The sequence below is a fragment of the Pan paniscus genome, chromosome 19 (assembly GCF_029289425.2).
Source record: "Pan paniscus chromosome 19, NHGRI_mPanPan1-v2.0_pri, whole genome shotgun sequence".
Lineage (NCBI taxonomy): Eukaryota > Metazoa > Chordata > Mammalia > Primates > Hominidae > Pan > Pan paniscus.
In genome coordinates this window covers 26451418-26477941 of record NC_073268.2, presented here as the reverse complement: position 1 = coordinate 26477941, position 26524 = coordinate 26451418, and the positions used below count along the sequence as shown (strand labels likewise).

The 26524-nt window shown below is 54.1% G+C and overlaps 1 protein-coding gene across 6 annotated transcripts in view; it reads left to right on the top strand.

Annotated features, from left to right (window-relative positions):
- The window catches only part of ARHGAP23 (Rho GTPase activating protein 23), a 94267-nt gene that overhangs the window by 52847 nt on the left and 14896 nt on the right, over nt 1-26524 (top strand). For all 6 annotated transcript variants that reach the window (XM_034942000.3, XM_034941999.3, XM_055102180.2 and 3 more), the window contains 10 exons: nt 832-975; nt 6546-6863; nt 8406-8467; nt 8723-8853; nt 10997-11118; nt 11498-11653; nt 15095-15173; nt 19145-19218; nt 19504-19593; nt 20445-20570. In XM_034942000.3, coding sequence (XP_034797891.2) covers nt 832-975; nt 6546-6863; nt 8406-8467; nt 8723-8853; nt 10997-11118; nt 11498-11653; nt 15095-15173; nt 19145-19218; nt 19504-19593; nt 20445-20570 — 1302 coding nt within the window. The remainder of the gene's footprint in view (nt 1-831; nt 976-6545; nt 6864-8405; nt 8468-8722; nt 8854-10996; nt 11119-11497; nt 11654-15094; nt 15174-19144; nt 19219-19503; nt 19594-20444; nt 20571-26524) is intronic.

The following is a 26524-nucleotide window of genomic DNA, read 5'->3' as shown; positions in this document are numbered from 1 at the left end:
AACCTCCACCTCCTGGGTTCAACCGATTCTCGTGCCTCAGCCTCCTGAGTAGCTGGGATTACAGGCATGCGCCACCACACCTGGCTAATTTTTGTGTTTTTAGTAGAGATGGGGTTTCACCATGTTGGCCAGGCTGATCTTGAACTCCTGACCTCAAGTGATCCACCTGTCTCAGCTTCCCAAAGTGCTGGGATTACAGGCATGAGCCAGCGTGCCCGCCCCACCTTTCCCTGGCTGTTTTTGATTATAGATGGACTGGAAAAGCCATCTTGATGTCAAGCGCTCTGTCTCATTGGTTGGTTGAACACCCTGGTGATATTGGCACCTAGCTTATTTCTTATCACTTTTTCTGCTTACTTAACTCTCCCTTGACTTGTGCCCTCTGGCTGGAGTCCTGTTGAGACTGTCACTTCCTCTGTTTAACTCCTCGTGGACATGACTACCTGCTCCACTCACTCAGCCTTTGTTGATGTTCCCACTTCCCCTGTTTATTTAACTCCTCGTTGACACGATCACTTCCTCCATTTCCTTAATTCTTCTAAGTCTATAAAGTTATGGGAGGCTCCGAATTGGCTCCTGTAGTGTGGTGAGGCGTGTGATCTGCTGACAGGTCATAGCCTTTCCTCCTTTCTGGCTTCTCCTTTATGTATGTCTCATGACCTCAACACAAGTGGTCCAGAGAGGACAAGCAATGCCCATGAGGTCGCACAGCACATTGGGGTGTAGCACAGACATATATCAGGCCTGTGCGGCCACAAGTGGTCCATGGGGTTCCTGAGATGCTGGCATTGTGGGAGCCACCCTAAATTGTCCTCTGTTGTCTCCCTGCAGTCCTTGGATAGCTGGGGCACCTCTGAAGATGCTGACGCTCCTTCTAAGCGACACTCAACCTCTGACCTCTCAGATGCGACCTTCAGCGATATCAGGAGAGAAGGCTGGTTGTATTATAAGCAGATTCTCACCAAGAAGGGGAAGGTAAGATGGGTGGAGGAATGAGGTGGAAGCTGGCTCCAGCAGAACCCTCCAGCCTCTCCTAGGCCCACCCTGACAGCCTCTGGAGCCAGAGAGAACCAGTGTAGGTTGTTGCATGAAGGATGGAGGTTAGATGCTAGGAAGAACTTCCTGGCAGGGGGATTTAAAGAACTTATGTAAAAGAAGTTAACAAGAGAGGTGGATTTTGCTGTGGGATGGATCTGATCAAGTCGTGCTTGGAATTCTGGCAAAACCATCCCACAGTGGCCCTGGCTTGACAGGCCATCCTGAAGATGGCCGCTGGGGCTCATGGAAAACAAGGAGCAAGGCCGGGGTGATTTCCGTAGGAGAGCTAAGGCCCAAGAAGACGCAGGCAAGCCAGCAAAGGGCTTAGTGTTGATCCTAAGGGCAACCAAAAGCTCTTGGGGGCTCTTGCCAAGGGAGTTACAGCTTTAAAATATCCATTTGGCTCCCTGGGAGTGAGTTAGGGAGGGGCCATGCTGGAGGCAAGAAGACCAATTAGGAGCCACCGTGGAGATCCAGATGAGAGGCGAAGGGGGCTTCGGGGAGTAGTTGGGGAGGGCCTGGGAGGGAACCAGCAGGACTCTGAGAGGAGAAGGGCAGGGCCCCTGGATCCATGGGGTGCAAATCCTGGCCCTAGGCTGCGCTGTGGGCTGGAGAAGTGGGAGGAGAGACCACTGCCTTCCCTCCTGGCGATTAGGATGAACCCGGGTTTGACTCTTGACTGCATCACCCATTGCTCTGAGAGCCTGGGTGACTCACCTGGCCATGACTCAGTGTCCTCTCCTGTAAATGGAGCTAACAGTAATCCCTAGCTCATAAGCCTGTTGCTAAGGATTAAATGAGATGATCTAAGTAAAGGGTTTACCCAGTGCCTGGCACTTGAAGCTGCTGTACTTCTGCTTACTGCTATTTGTTTTCTTTTTTTGAGACGGAGTCTCACTCTGTTGCCCAGGCTGGAGTGCAGTGGCGCGATCTCGGCTCACTACAACCTCCACCTCCTGGGTTCAAGCAATTCTCCAGCCTCAGCCTCCTGGGTAGCTGGGACTACAGGCACTCACCACCAAACCCGGCTAATTTTTTTTTTTTTGTATTTTTTTAGTAGAGACGGAGTTTCACCATGTTGGTCAGGCTGGTCTCGAACTCCTGACCTCAAATTATGTGTCTGCCTCGGCCTCCCAAAGTGCTGGGATTACAGGCGTGAGCCACCGTGCCCAGCCCGCTTACTGCTATTTGAATTTTCTACCCTGCCTTCTGGGGTCTTGGGGGTCCCTGGAAAGAACATAAGCTTTGAAGCAGACAGACTTTGAGTTCCTATCCGGCCACATATCAAGCACGTGGCTTTGGGCACCCCACTTACCTTCCCTGAGCCTCACTTTCTGATCTGTACGATGGGAACAATGTTATCCTACCCCAAGGGCTGCTGTGGATTAAGTGAGGGTGAAGTCGAGGCAGGACTGGCACTCCTCTGTGGAGAATGACTAAGGCCGCCCTGCTCGGGAGCCTCTGTGGAGGTTCTGGGGAGTTAGTGGTGAGGGAGCCAGGGCAGCCCTGCCCTCCTGGGGCTCCTGTCGCTCCTGTTGAGCAGAGAGAACGCATGTGGCGTCATGGTTCCAAGTGCACAGACTGCCGTGACGCCGGGGTGCGGGGGCGGGTGGGCGTGGGTAGGGAGGTATCCAGAGGCTGAGACACGAAAGGGTGAGAAGCCACAAAACTTGGAGACAGTGGAGGGGCCTGACAGGGAAGATGTCTCCTTAGAGGGTCCTGGGGAGAGGTGTGCTGGGAGCCAGGGCGAGAGGTGGAAGATGAGCTGGGGAATTGGGTGCCTGCCCAGAGTGTGGGGCCTTGATACCCAGGAAGAGCCTGTCCAGGGTTTTATTATTTTATTTTATTTTATTTTATTTTATCTATTTTTGAGACGGAGTTTCACTCTGTTGCCCAGGCTGGAGTACAGTGGTACGATCTCAGCTCACTGCAACCTCCGCCCCCCAGGTTCAAGCAATTCTCGAGCCTCAGCCTCCTGAGTAGCTAGGACTACAGGCGCCTGCTACCACACCCAGCTAATTTTTGTAGTTTTAGTAGAGACTGGGTTTCACTATGTTGGCCAGGCTGGTCTTGAACTCCTGACCTCAAGTGATCTGCCTGCCTTGGCCTCCCAAAGTGCTTGGATTACAGGCGTGAGCCACCGTGCCCAGCTCTGTCCAGGGTTTTAAATGTGGGCTGGGGATGGCAGGAGACTGGGGTTATGTCTGTGACAGGAGGAGCCAATCCCATTGCCCTTGTCCAGGTGAGTGAGGCTGGGGGCCCTGACCCAAGGCAGTGGCGTGAGGCCGGGTGGAGCAGACACTTTAGAGAGAGATTCCAGGGGAAGGAGGGCCAGGGCTTGCCGGCTGCTGGGAGGTATGGAAGGAGGAGGAGGCGATAAGGTTCCTGGATTCCTGGCTTGGGCTGAGGGAGGGTGGTGGGTGGTGGGACCCTCCCTGGGCCACGGCATACTGGAGGAGCAGGTTTGGGGAGAGGAAGCCAAGTGGCTCCACTGGGGCTATGTGAGTCTGAGGGCCCTGGGACAGACCCCAGTGGAGGTGTCCTGGGGAGAGAGGCTCTGAGGGCGTGGCACTAGAGGGAGGCCCACCTGGGGATGGCCTTTGTCTGTCAGCACCGATGAGTTACCTGTGCCTCTGTGCAGGGGCTTGAAGGAAGAAGGCAAGAGACCCGGCTGAGCCTTGAGAGAAGTGGGGAGGCCGGGGAGGCTGACAGAGACCAAAAAGAGCCAGCAAATTGGCAGTGACCCATGGGGTGGGAGCCATGAGGCAAGGAGGGACCAGCCATGTGCACTGTGCGAGGAGAGCCACGTGTGGGCCAGCCCTTCCAGTCTAACGTGTGAGCCACATGAAGGGTCCTTGTGAGGGTGGCTGGCTCCCCCTGCCGGGGAGCCTGACCCTCAGCTCCTGGGGGCCCTGAGCCCAGTTCAGGGACAGGAGCTGTCCCCTTCCTGCTCACTGGCCAGTTCTGGAGGACCAGGCCTCCACTCCCTTGCTGGCCAAAACCCGATATCACTTGTTCTCTTGGTGCCGTGGCCTGGACGTTAGAGGAGAATCTTCAAGTCAGCCTCAGGCCCTTGGTCCACCCAGGCCGTGGGCACCCTCTCCGTGCTCCCTCCCAGCCCCAGCCTCTTTCAGAGACACGGACTGTCAGGCAGAGGAGGGAAAGGGACAGTGACTTGTCCCCGCAGCCTCAGCCCCAGCATGGGAGCTGCATGCAGCCTTGGTGACCAACTCCCTCACTCATTTACCAGCCGGAGACACTGAGGCCTGGGAGTGCGGTTGACTTGTCCTAGGTTATGCCGCTGGTTTAGCCTCAGAGAGGTGCCCTTGTCACCACCTCACTGTCACATTAAAATTCTCCCTGGAGGGCTCTGCTGTCTCCTGCTCTGAATGTCCCTGTCCCCATCCAGCAGTTCTGTGATGAGCAGGGCTCACAGCTCAGGATCCACACGATGGGAGGCCAGATGTGGGCTGTGCCCATCTGCCAGCCACGGGGTCTCTTTGTCTGGTTTGTTCGGAGAGCTGAGGCCTGTGCTGGATGTGGAGCCACCAGCCAGCAGAGAGGAGCTCTTGGTCTGATGGGAGATGGAGCTCCTGCCCTCAGGGTGCTCCAAGGATCATTAATTCATTTATTCAACAAATATTGATGAGCCCTTGCATGCTGCTGTAGGCGCTGGGATATGGAAATGAGAGGACGGACAAGCTCCCTGTCCCCAGGACAGCCTGAGGCTGCAGTAAGTTCTTGGAAAGGATCAAGCTGATCAGAAGCGGGAGCTGCATTGAGGGAAAAATATGGCCAGAGAAGGCCTCACTGAGGAGGTGACGTTGGTGATGCTGGAGCTCAGATCTGAAGGGGAAGAAGGAAGCAGCCACATATAGAAGTGAGGGAGGGGGGCTTAGGCAGAAGGAACAGCAAGCAGAGAGGCCCTGAGAAAGGAAAGGCTTGGCTCGCTCACCTGCAAGGGCCCCCTGGCTTGACATAGTGAGAAAGGTGTGAAGATGAATTTGGAGAAAGGCAGGGACAGACCACAGGAGACCTTAGATTTGATTCTGAGGGCGATGGGATCCCTTGAGAGGATGCTGAGCAGGGGAGAGATGTGATCTCCTTTTCATTCTAACATGATCGCTGCAGCTGCTGCTGGAGAATGGTTGCAGGAGCGAGAGTAGAGACTGGGAAGGTCTGTGCATCCTCTAAGCAAGAGGCGTTGATGGCGTGGACCGGGTGGTGGCAGGAAAGACAGAGACGGGATATTTTGGAGGCAGAATAGTTGTGACTTCCTGATGGATGGGATGTCAAGGGCGAGGAAAAGGGAGGAGTCAAGGGCAGCTCCCAGGTTTCTGGGCAACTGGATGGATTGACTGGGCTGGAAAAGATGGGGGTAGAGAGTGGAGAAGAGGTTTGATGGTAAGAAATCACATGGCCTGGCAAGTATTGTGCAGAGTGCCCATGGGACCTGCAAATGAAGCCACTGAGCAGGGTGGGGGTGCCGGGCTGTGGCTGGGGGAGACGCTGGGCTTGGGAATGGCCATCAGCAGATGGACCTAGTTTAAAGGCACGGCAGAGGTGACATCCTTGAGGGAGGTGTGCAGGGAGAGGAGAGGAGAGGAGAGTCAGGACAAAGTTCTGGAGCTCCGCCTCCTTTAGGGCGGGGTCTCTTACCCTCAGCTCTGCTGACATTTTGGGCCAGATAATTCCTTGTTGGGGGAGGCTGTCCTGTGCATTGTGCAATGTTTAGCCGCATCCCTCAGATGCCATAGCACACCCTCCAGCTCCCTCCACACAAATGTCCCGTGGGGACGAGTCTCCTGGCTGTTTAACTACAGGTGTAGAGGGTGGGGGAGGGCAAGTAGAGAAGACTAGGAAGGAGCCAGTGGCATTAGGAAGAAAGCTGGGAACGTGGGGTCTCAGGTGCCGAGATAGGGTCTGGAGAGGGAAGGAGGGGCTGGCTGTGTCAGATGCCGCTGAGGGGTTAAGGCAAGTTGGGGAGAAGCAGCCACTGGCTTTGGCCACATGGCGGTTCTGGGTGTCCCTGAGAGGAGCTTCTGGGCAAGTGGAGTCTTGGGTGGGCGGCAGGAAAGTGGGGAGAACAACCCTCTAAGAGTGCGGACGGCTTCTGAGCAGGTTTGCTGGGATGAGGGGCAGCCTGGGGAGGGGCGTGGGCTGGGAATGGCATCCCCAGGATTTCATGTATGGAGGGCCATGCTGGGTGTCTGAGCATTGCCACCACTTGGTGAGTGTTGATGCTGGTGTTTAGAGGGGGAGAGGGTTGGGGTCTGCTGGGGGGCTTTAGGATGATGGGTAGGGGTGTCTAGGCAGGCGAGGGGCTGAGAAAGCATTGGTGGGCTGTGGGCAGGAGGCTGCCCAGGTCTAGCCGGGTGGAGCAGGGGGCTCCTGGTAGGCAGCGTGGGGTCCATCCCCTGGCTGTCCTCTGTCTGCTACTCTGAGAGCAGTGGGCAAAACTGACCTCTCACCATTCCTGTCTCCCCCAACCCCGTGTCTCCCTGCAGAAAGCGGGCAGCGGCCTGCGCCAGTGGAAGCGGGTGTACGCCGCACTGCGGGCGCGCTCGCTCTCGCTGAGCAAGGAGCGGCGGGAGCCCGGGCCGGCGGCGGCGGGGGCTGCGGCGGCCGGCGCAGGTGAGGACGAGGCGGCGCCCGTCTGCATCGGCTCCTGCCTCGTGGACATCTCCTACAGCGAGACCAAGAGGAGGCACGTGTTCCGGCTGACCACCGCTGACTTCTGTGAATATCTCTTTCAGGCTGAGGACCGGGATGACATGCTGGGCTGGATCAGAGCGATCCGGGAGAACAGCAGGGCCGAGGGCGAGGTGAGGGCCCGGCCAGCCCGGCAGCCACAGAGGGCGGGCGGGGTGGCCTCTCACCGGCTGTGGACCTGGGATGCCCGCTCTGAGCCTCACTTCCCTCTGCTAGAAAGGGGGGCTGACAGGAGTGCACCTCGTGATTGTGTCCCCCTAGGTTTCGGGGTGAGGAGGGTGCACAGGCAGGGCTCACGGGGGACCTGGCGTCCTCAGGTGCGGGGACCGGCAGTCACCATCCTGACCCTAATGATGACAGGGATGATTGTGACTGTGTTAGGATCGCCTTGAGCAGGCTCCGGTGTGGAGTGGTCAGCTCCAGGCCAGTCTCAGCTTTTCTCAGCAGGCGAGGAAGGCAGGGGCCTCCTATGGAGTGTGTTAGGGCATGAGTGTCCCCGCACCAGAACTGCACTGGGCTGGCCCGTCTGCAGGAGGATGAGCACATTGACCTTGTGAGGAGGCCGAGAGGCTTGGCCTTTGGCCACAGGTGGGCAGGGGTGGAGCCAAGGGCCTCGGCAGGGATTTTGGGATAATTTTTTTTTTTTTTTTTTGAGGCAGAGTCTCGCTCTGTTGCCCAGGCTGGAGTGCAGTGGCGCGATCTCAGCTCACTGCAACCTCCGCCTCCCAGGTTCAAGTGATTCTCCTGCCTTAGCCTCCCGAGTAGCTGGGACTATAGGCGCATGCCACCATGCCCGGCTAATTTTTTTTTAGTAGAGATGGGGTTTCACTGTGTTAGCCAGGATGGTCTTGATCTCCTGACCTCGTGATCCTCCTGCCTCAGCCTCCCAAAGTGCTGGGATTACAGGTGTGAGCCACTGCGCCCAGCCGAAGAATTTTTTTTAATGGTGCCCGTTGTGGTCAGCCATAGCTACACTCCAGGGGCCTAGGTAGGGATTCCTCCCTGTTTACTTCTTTGGCCAGGAACCTACACAGAAGTGCCTTGAGACACCCACACAAAGTCATGTGGGCGTCCCAGGCCTGGGGTCTCTGCCAAGAGGGCAGTGGGCCTGGGCCTGCTCTGGCCGTGGGAGGGGGTGCTAGTGCATGGCCTCTTGCTGAGGTCACATCCTCTCACTGACCAGGCTCTGCTCTCCCGGGAACAGCTTTCCCCACTGCGGGGAGGAAGGCACCTGGAATTTGGGCCTCCTCCTCTGGGGGCCTGGCTTGGCTGTCCCCAACAAGGCTTAGTCAGGGGATCCCAAGTCACCATCACTATGGCAGTAGCAGTCCCTCCTGGGGCACCTCCTCCATGCCTGCTCAGCGTCTGCCAGGACGGTGGCGAGTGCTGCATGATTCTGCACCCGGCCCTGAGCCTTCCCTGTTAGCCCCCCATGTTTATTACCGAGGAGACTGAGGCTCAGAGAGGCTAAGAGGCTTCCCCAAGGCCTCAGCTGGTGAGAGGGTGCTGGGGAGTCCAGGCCTGGTCTTTCTCACTCCAAGGTCTGGGCTGTCCACCTGGCAGGTGGACAAGAGGGGAAGCAGGGCTAGGGATGAGCCCTGGGGTGGGCTGGCTGTGGGCACTGACATGATCCGCTCTCTCCTCTCCTGCTTCAGGACCCCGGCTGTGCCAACCAAGCTCTGATCAGCAAGAAGCTTAATGATTATCGCAAAGTGAGGTGAGGCCCAGCCCTCGTGGAGCAGTATCCTCTGTGGGGGTGGTAAGGGGCTGAAGGCAAAGGATGTCTTCCTGGCCCACCTCCAGGGCTGCCCTCTGCTGGGGGAAGGGGTATCCAGGGTCTCCAGGCTGCAGTTAGGCATGGAGGCATTGCCTCAGGGTGGAGGGGAGGTCCCGAGGGGCGGGAGGCCAGGGTGGGTGGCCTGCTTGGCCACCCCAAATGAAGACCTCTCCTCTCCCCCTTTTTCCTACACAGCCATAGCTCTGGGCCCAAAGCTGATTCCTCCCCCAAAGGCTCTCGCGGCCTGGGGGGCCTCAAGTCTGAGTTCCTCAAGCAGAGTGCGGCACGTGGCCTCAGGACTCAGGACCTGCCCGCAGGGAGCAAGGGTAGGAAGGTGGCCACTGAGACAGGGTGGTGTGTGGGGGCAGGGGGCATGGGGAGGGGAGGGCACGCGTGTGTGTGTTGGGCTGTGTCTGCTCGTGTGTGCCTGACTGTGTGCCAGGGCTGCCGGTATGTCTGTCTGCGTGTGCATGCCTGTGAGGGTCTAGGGGCTCTCAGGGTCTCGGGGTGGAAGGGCCTGGAGCCTGATTCCCCTCCCTGACATCCCTGCTGGGTGGTCCTCTAATCTTTGCTGGTGTCTCTGCAGGGATGAGAGGTCCACCCTTTCCAAGAGCAACCTTTCCCATTTCCCTCACCTTTGGCTGTTAGAAAGTTCTTACCTGGCTGGGCAAGGTGGCTCACACGTGTAATCCCAGCACTTTGGGAGGCCAAGGCAGGGCAGATCACCTGAGGTCAGGAGTTCAAGACCAGCCTGACCAACATGGCGAAACCCCAACTCTACTAAAAATACAAAAGGCCGGGCGCGGTGGCTCACGTCTGTAATCCCAGCACTTTGGGAGGCCGAGGTGGGCGGATCACGAGGTCAGGAGATCGAGACCATCCTGGCTAACACGGTGAAACCCCGTCTCTACTAAAAAATACAAAAAATTAGCCGGGTGTGGTGGCAGGCACCTGTAGTCCCAGCTACTCAGGAGGCTGAGGCAGGAGAATGGCATGAACCTGGGAGGCGGAGCTTGCATTGAGCCAAGATCGCGCCACTGCACTCTAGCCTGGGTGACAGAGCGAGACTCCGTCTCAAAAAAAAAATACAATAAAAGTACCCGGGCGTGGTGGTGTGCGCCTGTAATCCCAACTACTTGGGAGGCTGAGACATGAGAATCACTTGAGCCTGGGAGGTGGAGGTTGCAGTGAGCCGAGATCACACCACTGCACTCCAGCCTGGGTGACAGAGCGAGACCCTGTCTCAAAAAAAAAAAAAAAAAGAAAGAAAGTTGTTCCCTTGGGCCAGCAGGCATGGTGGCTGACACCTATAATCCCAGCATCATTTTGGGAGGCTGAGGCTGGAGGATTGCTTGAGGCCAGGAGTTTGAGACCAGCCTGGGTAACATAGCAAGGTCCTATCCCTACAAAATATTTTTTTATATATTATTTATTTATTTAGAGACAGAGTCTCATTCTGTCACTCAGGCTGGAGTGCAGTGGCGTGATCTCAGCTCATTGCAACCTCCACCTCTTAGGTTCAAGCGATTCTTGTGCCTCAGCCCCCCTAGTAACTGGGATTACAGGCATGCGCCACCACGCCCGGCTAATTTTTTTTTTTTTATTTTTTTTTGAGACGGAGTCTCGCTCTGTTGCCCAGGCTGGAGTGCAGTGGCGTGATCTCGGCTCACTGCAAGCTCCGCCTCCTGGGTTCACGCCATTCTCCTGCCTCAGCCTCCCGAGTAGCTGGGACTACAGGCGCCCACCACCACGCCTGGCTAATTTTTTTGTATTTTTAGCAGAGACAGGGTTTCACCGTGTTAGCCAGGATGGTCTCGATCTCCTGACCTCGTGATCTGCCCGCCTCGGCCTCCCATAGTGCTGGGATTACAGGCGTAAGCCACCGCGCCCGGCCCACGCCCGGCTAATTTTTGTATGTTTAGTAGAGACAGGGTTTTGCCATGTTGGCCAGCTGGTCTCGAACTCCTGGCCTCATGTGGTCCTGCCGGCCTCAGCTTCCCAAAGTGCTGGGATTACAAGCATAAGCCACTGTGCTTGGCAAAAAAATGTTTTTTTAATTAGCCAGGTGTGGTGGTATGAGCTTATAGTCCCAGCCACTCGGGAGGCTGGGGAGGGAAGATTGCTTGAGCCCAGGAATTTGAGGCTGCATTGAGCTATGATCATACCACTGCACTACAGCCTGAGCGACAGAGACCCTATCTCTAAAGAAACAAAGTTCTGTGGCTTCCGCCTTGTAGTTTTGGCCCACGAGCCACACGGAAGTCCTTGCATTGCTCTGGGCCTCTCCTTTGGGGTAAGCATCCTCCCCTTCAGGCCTTCTCTCTTGCCATACAATGTCCCATCAGCTCTGGGCATCTGGTTTCTTCTCTGATGGAATCCCCATACGTCCAAATGTGTGAATGTGGCAGTGAATGTGTGTGACCCTCCTGGATACCCCAGCTCACTCTGGCTCTGTCTCCCCCACTTCAGATGACAGTGCTGCAGCCCCCAAAACCCCCTGGGGCATCAACATCATCAAGAAAAATAAGAAGGCCGCCCCGAGGGCATTTGGGGTCAGGCTGGAGGAGTGCCAGCCAGCCACGGAGAACCAGGTGGGTCTCTGCCACACGCCAGAGCAGGCCCAGCAGGGGGAGACCGAGGCACAGAGGGTCAGAGCAGCAAGGGACATGGAACCAGCTCTCCACCTCATTGTACAAACACAGCTGGGAAAACAGCCCAGAGAGGGGAAGGCCCCCGCCTGCCCCGGGCCTCCCAGGGAGGGAGCAGCAGGGCTGAGGCTGAGCCCGGCTCCTTCTCAGACCATGGCGAGGCTTTGGTGTCATTTTTAGCTCTCAGACTGGAGGCAGCAAGGGCCTTTTGTTCCCCCCAAGGGTTCCTGGCAGCAGCTCTGGGCCTTGCATTGTCCCCTTCTTGGCCTCCCCAGCTCCTCTGGCCCCTGTCCCCCCTAACACCCCTCCCATGTGTCCCCAGCGCGTCCCCTTAATCGTGGCTGCATGCTGTCGCATTGTGGAGGCACGAGGGCTGGAGTCCACAGGCATTTACCGAGTGCCCGGCAACAATGCAGTGGTGTCCAGCCTACAGGAGCAGCTCAACCGCGGGCCTGGTGACATCAACCTGCAGGATGAGGTGGGTGAAGCTGGGGGGTCTGTGGAAGGGGGGCTGAGATGGTGTGTGGGTGGTGCTCCGCTTGGAGAGTTCTGTGGTCTATTGTGTTGCATGCATTGTGCCCTATGACATGCCCGGCATTGGTCCAGAACACCAAGATGGGCAAGATGGGACCTGCCCCCGCTGGCCAGCCCGGGGATGGGCATCACCCCAGGCTGAAGCTGACCAAGTAAATGCAGTCATGGCCTGGGGAGCTCTGAGGCAGAGGCTCACAGATGGCAGTTTTGTCCGAGTGTTTAGGATGAGTAGAGTTCACCAAAGGCCGGTGAAAGCCAGGTGAGGGCATTCCAGGCAGCAGAATGGCCTGCTCAATGGTGTAGACGTGGAAAGTGTGCCAGGAGTCAACCAGCTTTCTCTGTAGGAGGCAGAGAGTAAATATTTTCTGCTGTAGTTTGCTCTGTTGCGTTCCCCCCTTCTCTTCCTCCTCCTTCTCTTCCTAATCCTTTAACAACGTAAAAACCATACTTAGCTCAAGGGCCATCCAAAAGCAGGCTGTGGCTAGATATTGCCTACAGACCATGGTTTACAAACCGCCGGCTTAGAAAAAGGGGAATATATGATGTTTTCTAGAATGGCCAGCAATTTGGGTGGCTGCAACATGGAAAGAGAAGTGGCTGATCAGGCGAGATGAGACCAGCCTGTGAAGGGATCTGCAATCACACTTAAGTGTTTCCAGCAAGGCCGGCGATTCTCAAAGGGTGTTCCCCAGAGTCCTAGGGTTCCCCAGAGGGGCCTTGGGAGGCCAGGGGCAGGTCAGGACCCCCTGTCCTTGCTAGAGCAACCCTGCTTTGCCCAGTCTGTTGTACTGGGTTTTCATGTACAATTTTATTTGCCCAAAGGGGCTCTGATAAAAAAGATATTTTGGAAAACCATGAACGTGGGCAGTGATGTCCCACGAATCACACACGTGAAGGCTCATGGAATACACAAGTCTTCCTGTCCTTGGAGAATGAGGAGCTGAGACAAGTGTGTGTGAAATTGTGGACAAGAGAAAAAGATGATCTCTCATCAGGGACCACACTGTGATGAGGAAGGAGAGGGTGCTCAGGCTGGAGCAGGTGGTGGCTGGAGGGTTTGAGTATTGGAGGAATGAATAGGAGGGGGCAGGTGGACGGGAAGCCTTTCGGGGTGTGAGACGATGGCATTTTCCAAAACCCCAGCAAGGGCCGGGGAGGGCTTGAGGGTTAGGACAGAGAGTGGATCTACCTCCTGGGCTTGGAGGTGGGGAGGGTGAGGCCCCAGGGGGACAGAGAGTGTATCTACCTCCTGGGCTTGGAGATGGGGAGGGTGAGGCCCCAGGGGGACAGAGAGGGCATTTGATGGCTTCACTGAAGACTTCGACCTTGATCTGATGGACAGTAGGGAGCTTCTGATGGTTCTTAAGCTGAGGAAGCATCGTGAGAACAAAGTTCAAGAAACAGTAATGCTCCTGCTCATGTCCATTGGATACGAATGCGGAGGGCAGGGGTCTGGGGAGAAGTCAATGACCTATGGAAGCGCTAAGTGTCGGGAGGACTTGGTGGTCCCAGGGGAAGGGGGAGGATGGGAGCAACCCTAAGAGTTGTCTGCATGAGAGGGAGGAAGGAGGGGCGAGGAAGAGCCGCATGTTTGAGCTGGGGCTGGTGGTATCTTCCCTTGGCAGAAACCAGGGAGTGGGGCAGCGTGAGGAGAGGCGGAAGGGAGGGGCCGTCTCAGGGAGTGGCTCCATTGGATTTGGGGTGTGGAAAGTCCCTTGCATGGGGTGAGGGCATAAACAGGCGCTATATTGAGCGTGGACTAGAGAGTGGCATGGGTCCTTCTGCAGCTGGGGCATGGGATGACCAAGGGTGGGCCGCAGAACAGCAGGGGCCACGCTCTGAGTGGGACAGAAGGAGAGGGCCGCCAGTGAGGCTGGGGTGAGGGCAGACACTTCACTCTGGAGGAACCAGGAAGCACTGGCCAGGGCATTGGGTTTGGCAGCTGGGAGATGAGAGGAGCTCACACCTGAGGGCCAGGAGGTAACGGAGTCGGGTGGGCAGGAGCCGCACTGGGTGTGTGTGAGATGAGGGGGCCATGCTGGCAGGCAGCTGGTACAAGCCAGGGCCAGCTGGGGGCATACGAGGTATATTGGGTGTGTTGTTTTGTCTTGGATATCATTGTGTCATTTGTTGTGGGTCGTGCTGGGAGTAAGTGTAGTGGGGGATGAATCTAACCCCTGGTGAGCCTGTGGGGAGTGTATTGTTTATGGGATTGTCTGGCATTAAGCTGTGGATCCATTGTAATGAGTGTGTGTACTGCTGTACTGTGTCTCTTTGTTGGGGGTATTAGGTCGCTTTCTGGGCCTGAGTTATTCTGAGCCATTCCCAGCGAGGCGGCTGTGCCCGACTTGGTTGCAATGTGGGGTGATGGTGCCCCCTGGAGGATAGAAGGGACAACGACCCGGCCGTTAGTTCTTGTACTCAACAACCATTTATTTTAGAGCAGGGTTTCTCAATCTCAGTGGACATTTTGGGAAGAACAATTATTTGTTGTGTGGGGTTGTCCTGTGCATTGGAGGGAATTTGGCATCATCCCTGGCCTCGATCCACTAGATGCAAGTGGCACCTTCCAGTTGGGAAAATCAAAATGGCTCCAGACATTGTCAAATGTCCTCTGTGGGTGGAGTGGGAGTTTGGGGGACAAAATTGCCTCCTTCTGTTAGAACTACTGATTTAGGGCCATGTAAGTACCAGGTTAACTGTCCTTGCTAGGTGATAGGAGCACAGTGGGAAATGAGACAGACGGGATCCTGTCTCCTCCTGGAGCTTACAGTCCTGCAGGGAGACAGGCATGAACACGGAAACAAAAGCAGAAAATAATGACAAATTGGGTTAAGCACCATGAAGGAAACAAAGTCAGGGCTGGGGTGCAGATGACAGGGCAGTGGTGAAGGTGGCTGCTTTAGCTATGAGGGTCAGAGAAGGCCTCTTTGAAGAGCGACTTTTAGGTGGGGATGAGGAGCCAGTTGTGTGGAGGCGGGGAGGAAAGTTCTGGTTGAGGAAACCAGCACATGCAGAGGACCTGAGACAGGAAGGAGCCGGCACGAATGACTGCTGTGTCACGGATGCTTAAACTGTGCCCCGTGGAGGCAGCAGCTGCCACTCACTGTCTCCCCACAGTGCCTGCGACTTTCTGTGCATGGGGAGGTGTTGGAGCCCACGCACTGGCAGGAGCAGGGAGGGGCTGGGGCCAAGTGTAAGTGTGGGCACAGGACCTCTGTGGGGACTCAGTTCTGCTGCCACCATCCTGATGAGTAGAGAGCTTGGTCTAAGTAGGTACCAGGGAGGGCCTGGTGGGCTTGATTGGGCTCTAGGGAGAATGATCATGGAGGCATGGGCATCGGGCTGGGCCTGCCTGTGGCCTGACATCTGACCCCTCCCCCAGCGCTGGCAAGACCTCAATGTGATCAGCAGCCTGCTCAAGTCCTTCTTCCGAAAGCTGCCCGAGCCTCTTTTCACTGATGGTGAGTAGGAGGTGGAAGTGGGGCGGGGAGGGGACACCAGTCCGTGCCTCACCCTGACCACTACTTTTGCATTTGGTTTGTTGGTTTTACTCTTTTTTTTTTTTTTTTTTTTGAGACAGTCTTGCTCTGTTGCCCAGGCTGGAGTGCAGTGGCGCAATCACGGCTCATTGCAGCCTCAAGCTACTGGGCTCAAGCGATCCTCCCACCTCAGCCTCCTGAGTAGCTGAGACAGCAGGTGAACACCACCACACCCAGCTAATTTAAAAGTTTTTTTCAGAGATGGGGGGAGTTTCTCACTATGTTGCTCAGACTGGTGTTGCACTCCTGGGCTCAATCAATCCTCCTGCCTGCCCCAGCCTCACAAAATGCTGGGATTACAGGCATGAGCCACCACGCTGGCTTATTTTTTTTATTTTTTTATTTTTTAACACAAAAGCTTATTGAAAAAACATAGATTGTACAGATGTGAATGAAGAAAACTGCACAGGACCCTGTGAATGTCCTGCTCCCTTTCACGGGAGGTTGTGGCTAACACTTTCTGAGCATTAGTGTGTGCCAAGCACAACTCCCTACAGCAACTCCATGAGGAAGGTGCTATTGTCTTCCCTCTGCAGATTAGGAAACCAAGGCTCAGAGAGGTTTAATGCCTTGCCCAAGGTCGCACAGGCTGTAAATGGCAGAGCCAGGATTCCACCCCAGGCGTCGGGCACTGACGGGCTTTGGCCATTTGCTGAACTGCTTATTCACAATCTGTTGTGTTTCTCTCCTGGCCCTCTTATATGCATGGCAGAGATACACACGTGCCTGCATGGGGTTTGGATTTGGGTGGGTTCAGGGGTGTGCTGGCAGATGTTTAACATCTGTCTCTGGGGGAAAAAAGCCCTAATGCCTAGCGTTTTCCAGCTTCCATGGCGTAAATACTCCTACCATGGTTTATTTCAAGCCACCAACATGATGTCACCAACATGGAATTGGGAAGAGAGGCACACAGTCGCTCTCAGGAGCTGGTGTGAGCGGGCTCCAGCACACCGCTGGTTGAGTTGTTTTTAACAAAAGCAGAGTTGTAATTCTGAGATTCATTCGTGTCAGTGCAGAGAGCTCTACCTCATTCTTCTTTTAAATCAGCCACATAGAATTTCATGGTTTGAATAGACTACAATTTCTTTAAGTACTCCTCTATTGATGGATATTTAGGTTGTCTTCAAATGTTTGCTATTACACAACCTGTTGCAATGGCTTTCCTTGAATAAGTCCTTGCACGCCTGGATCTGTGCTCTCTAAGGAGATTCTTAGATGTAGAATTGCTGGGTCAAAGTCCCGGTGAACCTTTCTGAGACCAGTGTCAATTGCACTCTGAGAAAGAGGCCCTGGTTTAGACTCCCACTAAAATGTAGGAGTCTGTCTCTCCACATCCCCAACAGCATTGGATATTATAACTATTATTGTTATTTGAAGGCCAGGCATGGTGGCTTATGCCTGTGATCCCAGCACTTTGGAAGGCTGAGGCGGGTGGATCACCTGAGGTCAGGAGTTCAAGACCAGCCTGACTGTGGTGAAACCCCATCTCTACTAAAAATACAAAAATTAGCTGGATGTGGTGGCGGGTGCCTGTAGTCCCAGCTGCTAGGGAGGCTGAGACAGGAGAATTGCTTGATCCCAGGAGGCAGAGGTTGCAGTGAGCCGAGATCGCACCACTGCACTTCAGCCTGGGTGACAGAGCAAGACTCCATCTCAAAATAAATAAATAAATAAATAATAAAATAAAATAAAAATAAAAATACTATTATTTGACACAGGATCTTGCTCTGTTGCCCAGACTGGAATGCAGTGGCACAATCATGGCTCACTGCAGCCTCAACCTCCTGGGCTCAAGTGATCCTCCCATCTCAGCCTCCTGAGTAGCTGGGACTACAGGTTTGTGCCACCACACCCAGCTAATTAAAAAAAAATTTTTTTTGGTAGAGGCAGGGTCTCACTACGTTGCTCAGACTGGTCTTCAACTCCTGGTCTAAAGTGATCATCGCGCCTCGGCCTTTCAAAGTGCTGGGATTTTAGGCTTGAGCCACTTCACCCAGACAGCATTAAATATTATTAACATTATAAACTTTTGCTAATCAGATAAGGGAAATGGTATCTCATTATTGTTTTTATTTTCATTGCCCTCATTACTAGGGAGATTAAATCTTTTCTCATTAGCATATTGGCTGTTTCTATTTTCTCTGTAATTGCTTGATCAGACCATGTGCCCATTTTTCTGTTGGGTTGTTTATCTTTTTCTTATGTTGATTTGTGGGAGAAAAGCTCTTTGTGTTTTACAGCTATTAACCCTTTGTTAGTTTTTGCAAATATTTGCTTTGGCCTGCCATTTGCCTTTCACTTTGCAGTGTAGAAACTGAAAACAAATTTTTTGTTGTTGTTGTTTTGTTTTGTTTTTTGAGACAGAGTTTCACTCTTGTCGCCCAGGCTGGAGTGCAATGGTGTGATCTTGGCTCACTGCAACCTCTGCCTCCTGGGTTCAAGCGATTCTCCTGCCTCAGTCTCCCGAACAGCTGGGATTACAGGTGCCCACCATCATGCCCAGCTAATTTTTGTATTTTTGGTAGAGACGGGGTTTCACCACGTTGGCCAGGCTGGTCTTGAACTCCTGACCTCAGGTGATTCACCCTCCTTGGCCTCCCAAAGTGCTGGGATTACAGGCGTGAGCCACCGCGCCCTGCCTAACAATTTTTAATTTTATTTTTATTTAATTTTATTTATTTTTTTGAGACCGAGTCTCACCCTGTCATCCAGGCTGGAGTGCAGTGTTACGATCTCGGCTCACTGCAACCTCCGCCTCCCGGGTTCAAGCCATTCTCCTGTCTCAGCCTCCCAAGTAGCTGGGATTACAGGCGCCTACCACCATGCCCAGTTAATTTTTATATTTTTAGTAAAGATGAGGTTTTGCCACATTGGCCAGGCTGGTCTTGAACTCCTGACCTCAAGTGATCAGCTGATGCACCTCAGCCTTCCAAAGTGCTGGGATTACAGACGTGAGCCACCGTGCCTGGCCGAAAACAATTGTTTAAAATGTGACCAAAGCTGTTCATCTTTTCTTCATGGATTCTGCATCTCATGTTTAGGATGGCCTTAGGATTATAAAAATATTTTCTTACTTTTTCCCCAGTGCTTTTATAATTTTCACAATTGGCTCTGCCGTGTGATTGCATTTGTGTATTGTGAGCTAGAAATGATCCCCCCGCCCCCGATGGTAGCCATTTGTCCCAGGGACATCTGTTGAGGCCCCCATCCTTCCCCCCGATTGGAAGTGCTGCCTTTATCATATAATAAATATCCATATGGCCCGCTTCCCCCCTTTCTAGCCTTAACATTGCTCTGCCTTTTCTGCCGTGCCAGCCGGCTTCAGTTGTGCCATCCATTCGGGATGTTTCAGTCCCTGGTAGGGCAGATCCTCCCGCGTTACTCTTTCTTTAAAAACTATTCCTGGCTGTCTTTGTGCGTTAGCTCATCCAGATGAATTTCAGAATAGGCTTATCATGTTCCATTTTTTAAAGGTCCCCATGGACTTGTTCTGAAGGGAGTTGGGGTAATCCTTGGTGGAGGCTGTCTGAAGCCCCTCCTCCTCTCCAGGTGCCCTTCTCTTCTGACCTGCTGAACCTTGGTGTCCATGTCCTGGAGACGGGGGCAGGGACCCCTTTTCTGGGATCAGCATGCAGCTCAGATGGTATTGCCTCCCAAATGAACACAGCTGGGCTACCCCAGGTCAGGTGCACACCCGAGTGTAGCTGTGGTGAGTGCAGCTGTGGTGAGTGCAGCTGTGGTGGGTGTGTTCACATACACAAGAGGCTGTCGCCCACGCTGGAGCCCCCGAACTGGAGGAGTTCAAAACACAGCCCTCCCAGCAGGGCCCTCGGCCGGGAGAACAGGGGAAGGCGCTGCCCCCACCTCTCTAAAGAGTCTCCGCTGTGTTCTAGACAAATACAACGACTTCATCGAGGCCAACCGCATTGAGGACGCGCGGGAGCGAATGAGGACGCTGCGGAAGCTGGTAAGGAGAGAGAGGTGCTGTCAGGCACGAGGTGGGGCAGCTGCCTGAGCACCTCTGTCCCAGGAGGCAGGGAGTCCGGTGCTGCCCACGACCCCTGTGGCCTTGGAGAAGCCCCGCTCCACTCAGGGCCTCAGTTTCCCCATCCATACAAGAGAACGGGGGTTAGAGGATAGGTTCCAGACTCCCTGAGGCATGGTAGTGGGAGATCTTTGGGGCATGGTGGTGACGGGGGACAGGGGCAGGCCCTCACAGCCTGTCCCCATGCCCCTCCTCTCTCCTGCTCAGATCCGGGATCTCCCAGGACACTACTATGAAACGCTCAAATTCCTTGTGGGCCATCTCAAGACCATCGCTGACCACTCTGAGAAAAACAAGGTGGGTAGGAGTCCCGCATGGAGTCTGGGGGAGGCAAGCACGGACTTACTGTGTGGGGGCCCTCAGCACGCACTGAGCTCCAGCAGGTCCAGTAACTCAGGCCCCTCTAGGCACGCCCTCCTCCTATGACTGCTCCGTCCCCACCCCGCTCCTACATGCTGGTCAGTGCTTTCCCCCAGAGAGCCATCTCCTGAGTTTCTGAGGGCTTTCCAGAGGCAGGGAACCCCGGCGCCCCGTATCTGATGCATTGCCATCCTCCGACTTAGCTCAAGTCCCTCGCATTGCATTTTCCTCATCAAACCCCTTATGCCTTCTGGTTCTGCAGTGGGGAAAATGAGGGGAGTGATTTTTTGTGTTTTGTTTGTTTGTTTGTTTGTTTTGAGATGAAGTCTCACTCTGCCGCTCAGGCTGCAGTGCCTTGGCACGATCTCGGCTCACTGCAACCTTCGCCTCCCAGGTTCAAGCGATGCTCCTGCCTCAGCCTCCCGAGTAGCTGAGATTACAGGCACCTGGAAGTGATCGGATTTTTTTCCCAGGCCTAAAATAACCCCTGGGACCTCCAACATGTTTCCTACTGCAGGGTCTCCCACTGCTGGCACTGACCACTCAGGGCTGCCTTGTATAGGTGTGCAGGTTGGGCACTGCTCATGGCTGCTGGGCCTGGGGATGAAAGGGGCTGAAATCTGGTCTGTGCTCTACTCATCAAGCATCTCCATGCCCATACAAGGGGGTGTCCACCCTCTAAGCTGGGGACTGGTGAGGATGTAGTTGGGGACAGAGGCCTCAGGTGCCAGAGTGAGGGAGGACCGAGTTCAGGATGTTGACAGTGACCTGCTTTCCCTGCTGCCCAGATGGAACCCCGGAACCTGGCCCTGGTCTTTGGGCCGACACTGGTGAGGACGTCAGAGGACAACATGACAGACATGGTGACCCACATGCCTGACCGCTACAAGATCGTGGAGACACTGATCCAGCACGTAAGCCCCTGTTCCGGGGGGGCGCCCGGCAGCCCCTGGGGCCCAGGCCATGTTCCTCTGAGCCCCTCGCTCTTGCTCCGCCTGGCGGAGTGTGCCCCAGGAAGGGCTCGGCAGCTTTAGAGCATGCTGCTAGGGTGGTATATACTCCTCCAAAGCCATGGGCTGCATTTCAAGGCAAGGCAGGAATGGATCCTGGAATCCCTGCTGCCCTGGGATGTTGTGTCCCCAGCAGGAGAGTCAAGAGGCCCCCGAGCATCCGAGATGCCTGGGAAAGGTAGAAGAGGAGGAAGGGCAGGGAAGGTGCTACTGGTGGAGGGCGGAAGGGGCAGCTGCAGAAGTTGGCCCCTGGAGAGGTGTCCTGGCAGACACAAGCAGACGGGGGCCAAGGTCTGGCCTGATATCAGGAGGCCCCGGCTCTAGTGACTTTCCCTGCTGGCCCCACTGAGGTTTTGGGGAGATAGTGGTGATGTTCCTGGTAACAAGGGGTGGATGGGGCAGGGCACAGGGCCTTGGCCTGAGGCAGGATCCTGCACCAGTGCTTGGCATGTACTGGGCTGGCCACCTCCCTTCTCATGGCTTCCTGGATGCCAACAGCCCTGGTCCTGTAGGTTCTTGTTACTGTGCATGGGCGGAGGAGAACCCAGAGTGGCCAGCAGAGGGCGCAGGAGGCCTTGGTTTTCCAGAGCCCAACCCTAAGGCAGCACTGCCGCCTTCTGGTGTGCACACGGATGTCATTATGAATCATAGATTTTCCATTTCCAATTCTTGTTAGAGCCCACAAAGGATGAGAACAGAGCCCCTCCTGCCAGGGAAAATAAGACTGGCAGCTGGTCAGAGGAAGAGAAGCCTCAGTCCCAAGCCCCCTAGACACTTTAGGGAAGGAAAGCTGGGCCCTATCACCCCCATTTTACAGAGGAGGAAACAGGCTCAGAGAGGCAAAGCAACTTGCTCATGGTCACACAGCTAATAAGTGGCAGCCCAAGATTTCAAGCCAGATCTGACTAACCAAAGCCTGTGCTTTCCTCCTGCTATCAACCCAAAGGCCAGACTCCTAGGTCCCTCCTTGAGCTGGCTTGGGACGGAGGGAGGGGGCCAGGGTAAGGAGGCGAGGTGGTGAGCAGCTGAGCCATGTTAACAGCCTTGCTTGCCCATCTCCCTCCTTCACTGCATGCTCAGGGCTCCGAGCCACAGGAGGGAGGATCACAGCCTGCTGCATCCGGACACTGGGAACACCACTCCAGAGCTGTCTGGGAGGCCAGGGCTGCCCTGCAGCGTCGGGGATCCTGATGAGGCCTTGGGAAAGCTTAGCTCTCCAGGGCACCAGGGAGCCCCGGAACCTCCCGTGAGGGTGTGTTTTGGGGGCAGCAGCAGGGAAGAATGGGTGTCTGGCCCTGTGCTCCTGGAGAAGTCCCTGGAAGCCCAAGGTCTGAGGTCAGCTGAGGTGTCAGGAACTGCAGCCTTCAGGGAGGAAGGAGGCCAAAGCCCCAAGGGGGAGTCCCTGCTCTGGGCAGGGTGGAGAAGGTGGAGTTTGTCTCATTTAGCACTGACACTACTGGCACACAGTGGCTACTCAGTGTTTGTGGAGTATAAATGACTGAGTAAATTGCTAATTGAGGTTACGTCAGGCTGGGCTTTTCTTTCTCTTTCTCTCTCTCTCTTTCTTTTCGCTTTTTTTTGTTTTTTTGTTTTTTTTTTTGATAGAGTCTCAGTCTGTCGCCCACACTGGAGTGCAGTGGGCAGATACGGCCCACTTCCAGGCTCAGGCGATCCTGCCATCTCAGCCTCCTGAGTAGCTGGGACTAGAGATGCCACCACCACACCACCTGGCTAATTTTTGTATTCTTTGGTAGAGATGAGGTCTTACTATGTTGCCAGGGCTAGTCTTGAACTCCTGGACTCAAGCGATCCTCCCATCTCGGCCTTCCAAAGTGCTGAGATTACAGGTGTGAGCCATCACGCCCAGCCAGGCTGGGCTTTTCTACTCAGAGATTCATTCCCGAGAGCTAACTGAGCTAGTGTCCTTCCCTTCTCTGCCTCCTTGGCATCTGAACGTAACCAGCCCTGGATGATTGTCGAGGGAATGAGCCACCCACTCTGCAAGCCCTGAAAGCCTGCCCACCCAAGCGTGCCAGCTCTGTGTAGGCTGGAGGCTCCATAGCCAGGGCAGTGCTGCTGTCACTTGGGGTACCCAGACCAGTCTTCAGGTCGGAAAGAGGGTGGCAACTGAGGGGTAAAGAGGAACAGCGACTTGCCCAGGGCCACACAGCAAGATAATGGCAGAGCAGAGAGGAGAGCAAACCTGGGTGTCTGATCTTGCAGCGGGCAAGTTGCCAGGAGCCCCTGCCTATGTTTACGAAGTCAAATGGAACCCAAACAAAGATCACCCAGGGCATTTGCTCAGGGACTCACTCAGCAAAGGCAGCGATACCTAATGTTTCTCAGCCTCAGCACTAGTGAGCGCTGGGGTCCAGATAAGTCTTTCTTGTGGGAGGCTGTTCTGTGTGTTACAGGACATTTAGCAGCATCGCTGGCTTCTACCTGCTGGATGCTGGGAATATCACTCTAGTTGTCACAATCGAAAATGTCTCCAGACATTGCCAAGTGCCCACTGGGGTGGGGGGATTGACGGCAGTGGCTCTGGGGCCAGCCTGCTCCTATGTGCTGTGTGGCCTTGGACAAGTTCCTTACCTGCTGTGCCTCAGTCTCCACATCCGTAAAGCAGAGATGACAATACTGTTTACCTCACATCGTTGTGAATGTCTGCTAAAGCACTCGCGGCAGTGCCTGGCAGGTCCTAAGTGTCGTGTGAGAACTGACTGTCATCCTCTTCGTCGTGGTCATTATTCCACGCCAGAGACAGATCCCCGTGCTGGGAACACGGAGGTGAATGGGAGCCTGCTCAGAAGGAATATTGCCAGTGGGTGTGGTGGTGCGTGTCTGTGGTCTCAACTACTTGGGGGGCTGAGGTGGGAGGCTGCAGTGAGCCGAGATTGCGAAACTGCACTCCAGCCTGGGTGACAGAGTGAGACCCTGACACACACACACACAAAAATCCATAAAAAAAAGATGCTTCTCATTCATTTATTCATTTAATAATGTTTATCAAAGTAAGAGCTGCGTCTCTTTGTGCTCTGGGCTATGCCCAAGGAAGCCCCACAGAAGGACCCACCCCGGCCCTGGGTGCGGGGCTGGGGTCGTAGTCATGGAGTTCTTGAACTGCCTTAGAGGACCATGATGAGAACTTAGCCAGGCAGAGCAGGGAGAAAGGGCATCCCAGGCGGAAAGAACAGCACGTGCAGAAACAGGGTGGCAGGAACTAGTGTGGATTCCTCTTGAGAGCCGTGGCCACCCGGGCGCTTCCTGTAGACGCTGTGGCTTGCAGAGTACTTCTGGGCACCTTCCAACCTGAGTTAACGGCTGGCTTCTTTGGGCCGATCCTGGTCCCCTGGTCAGCCTGTCTCTGGAAGCCACACTTTTGAATAGCGGTAGCTGACATCGATTATACATTAACGATGTGCTGCACTCGACGTTTTCCATACAGTATTTCATCTCGATCCTCCTCAGGCCTAGAAGGAGGTACTCACATCATGCCCATTTTAGAGATAAGTAAATAGACTTACAGAGGGAAAGTAACTTGGCTAAGGTGAACTTGAACCAAGATGACTGACTCCAGAGCTTCCATTTTTCTTTTTCTTTTCTTTTTTTTTTTTTTGAGACAGAGTCTCACTCTGTCGCCCAGGCTGGAGTGCAACGGCGCGGTCTCCACTCACTGCAGCCTCCAGCTCCTGGGCTCAAGTGATCCTCCCACCTCAGCACCCCCAAGTAGCTGGGATTATGGGTGCATGCCACCATGCCGGGCTAATTTTTGTATTTTTAGTAGAGCTGGGGTTTCACCCTGTTGGCCAGGCTGGTCTTGAACTCCTGACCTCAGCTGATGCACCTGCCTCAGCCTCCCAAAGTGCTGGGACTATAGGTGTGAGCCACTGTGCCCGGCCAGAGCTTGCATTTTTCTTATCTTCCTTTGCTCTCTTCTCTTCTATCTCTTTCTTCTTTCCCTTCTGGCCTTCCTGTGCTGTTTGAGTTAATCACATGTCAGATCATGAGCGATAATAACTGAGGCTCATGGCGTATGCTCAGGCAAGTCCCCTTGTTTCCCCTCTTCATTCCCCTAGGTGCCCACTCTTAATAGGCTAATATGTGTCCTTCCAGGACACCTTTCACTTATTGTAAATGCATGGCTATCCTTAAATATATATAATATTCTTTGTGTGTTTTAAGTCTACATAATGAGATTATAAATTGCCTGTTCCTCTTCTTTCATAGGTGTTGAGGGGGGTAAAGGGTAATTGCCTTAATTTTTATTCATTTATTTTTTTTGAGATGGAGTTTCACTCTTGTTGTCCAGGCTGGAGTACAGTGGTGCGACCTCAGCTCACTGCAACCTCTGCCTCCCGGGTTCAAGCGATTCCCCCACCTCACCCTCCTGAGTAGCTGGGATTACAGGTGCGCACAACCATGCCCAGCTAATTTTTATATTTTTAGTAGAGATGGGGTTTCACCATGTTGGCCAGGTTGGTCTCAAACTCCTGACCTCAGGTGATCCGCCCGCCTCAGCCTCCCAAAGTGCTGGGATTACAGGTGTGAGTCACTGCACCCGGCCTGTCACTGTCAATTTCTAATGCTTATCAGTTTCTGTGTCTTCCTTCCACCACATCTAAAAGCCAAAAGTGGTAGGGTGCAGTGGCTCATGCTTGTAATCCCAAAATCTACAATTTTTTTTTTAAAATTAGCTGTGCAAGCTGGCACATGCCTGTAGTCCCAGCTATTCAGGAGGCTGAGGTGGGAGAATCTCTTGAGCCCAGGAGTTCAAGGGTACAGTGAGCTAGGATCATGCCACAGCATTCCAACCTGGATAACAGCGAGAGACCCTATCTCAAAAATAAATACATAAATACAATAAAAGCCAAAAGGGCCTTAGTTATTTCTTGGAGCTTGCCGAAGGTCATCTCTTTACTTGCTCAAGTATTCAGTTAAGAGAGTCTTTGTGTAGTAAATTTTCTGATGTCTCAGGATAGCTTTATTTCAAGGCCAGGTGTGGTGGCTCCAGAGAGCAGGAGGTTCACTTAAGGGGTGATTAAAACGATCTGTGGTATGCCAGTAATCCCAGCACTTTGGGAGGTGGAGGTGGGCGGATCACTTGAGGTCAGGAGTTGAGACCAGTCTGGCCAACATGACGAAACCCCATCTCTACTAAAAATACAAAAATTATCCAGGCGTGATGGTGTGCACCTGTAATCCCAGCTACTTGGGAGGCTGAAGCCAGAGAATCACTTGAACACAGGAGGCAGAGGTTGCAGTGAGCCAAGATTGCACCACTGCACTCCAGCCTGGGTGACAGAGTGAGATTCTGTTGGAAAAAAAAAAGAAGAATAGCTTTATTTTACACTCAGATTTAAATGAGAGTTTAGCAGGGTATAAAATTCTAGGTTCCTTCAACACGTCAAAACTTACTTTCTTGTCTTCTTGTGTTTTGCTGCTGAAAGTTCCAAGTACCTGTGATACGTGTTCATTTATAAGCAATCTGGATTTTTTTTTTCAGAAAACTTAGAATTTTATCTTCAAGATTCTCAAATTTTACAAAATATATTAAACTGTGGGGGTCTTTATTTTCTCTCTTGTTTGGCCTTTATGAGAAAGCTCTCACCTCCTGCCCCTCAGGAAACCTCCAACACCTTTCTCCTGTCATTTCCTTTTCTGGGCTGAGTACGTGACACCCCTGTTGTCAGTGTGGCACCCATGGGTGGCAGGTGGCGTGGGGCACACTCGGCTGTCACAGCCATGGACCTGGCCAACACTAACGGCACTGGTGCCTCCCTGCCCCCTGGCTCGCTATGGAGAGTATACCATAGGGGTGTGCTCAGGACAGTGTTTAGAGAAAAGCCAGTAAAAGCGAA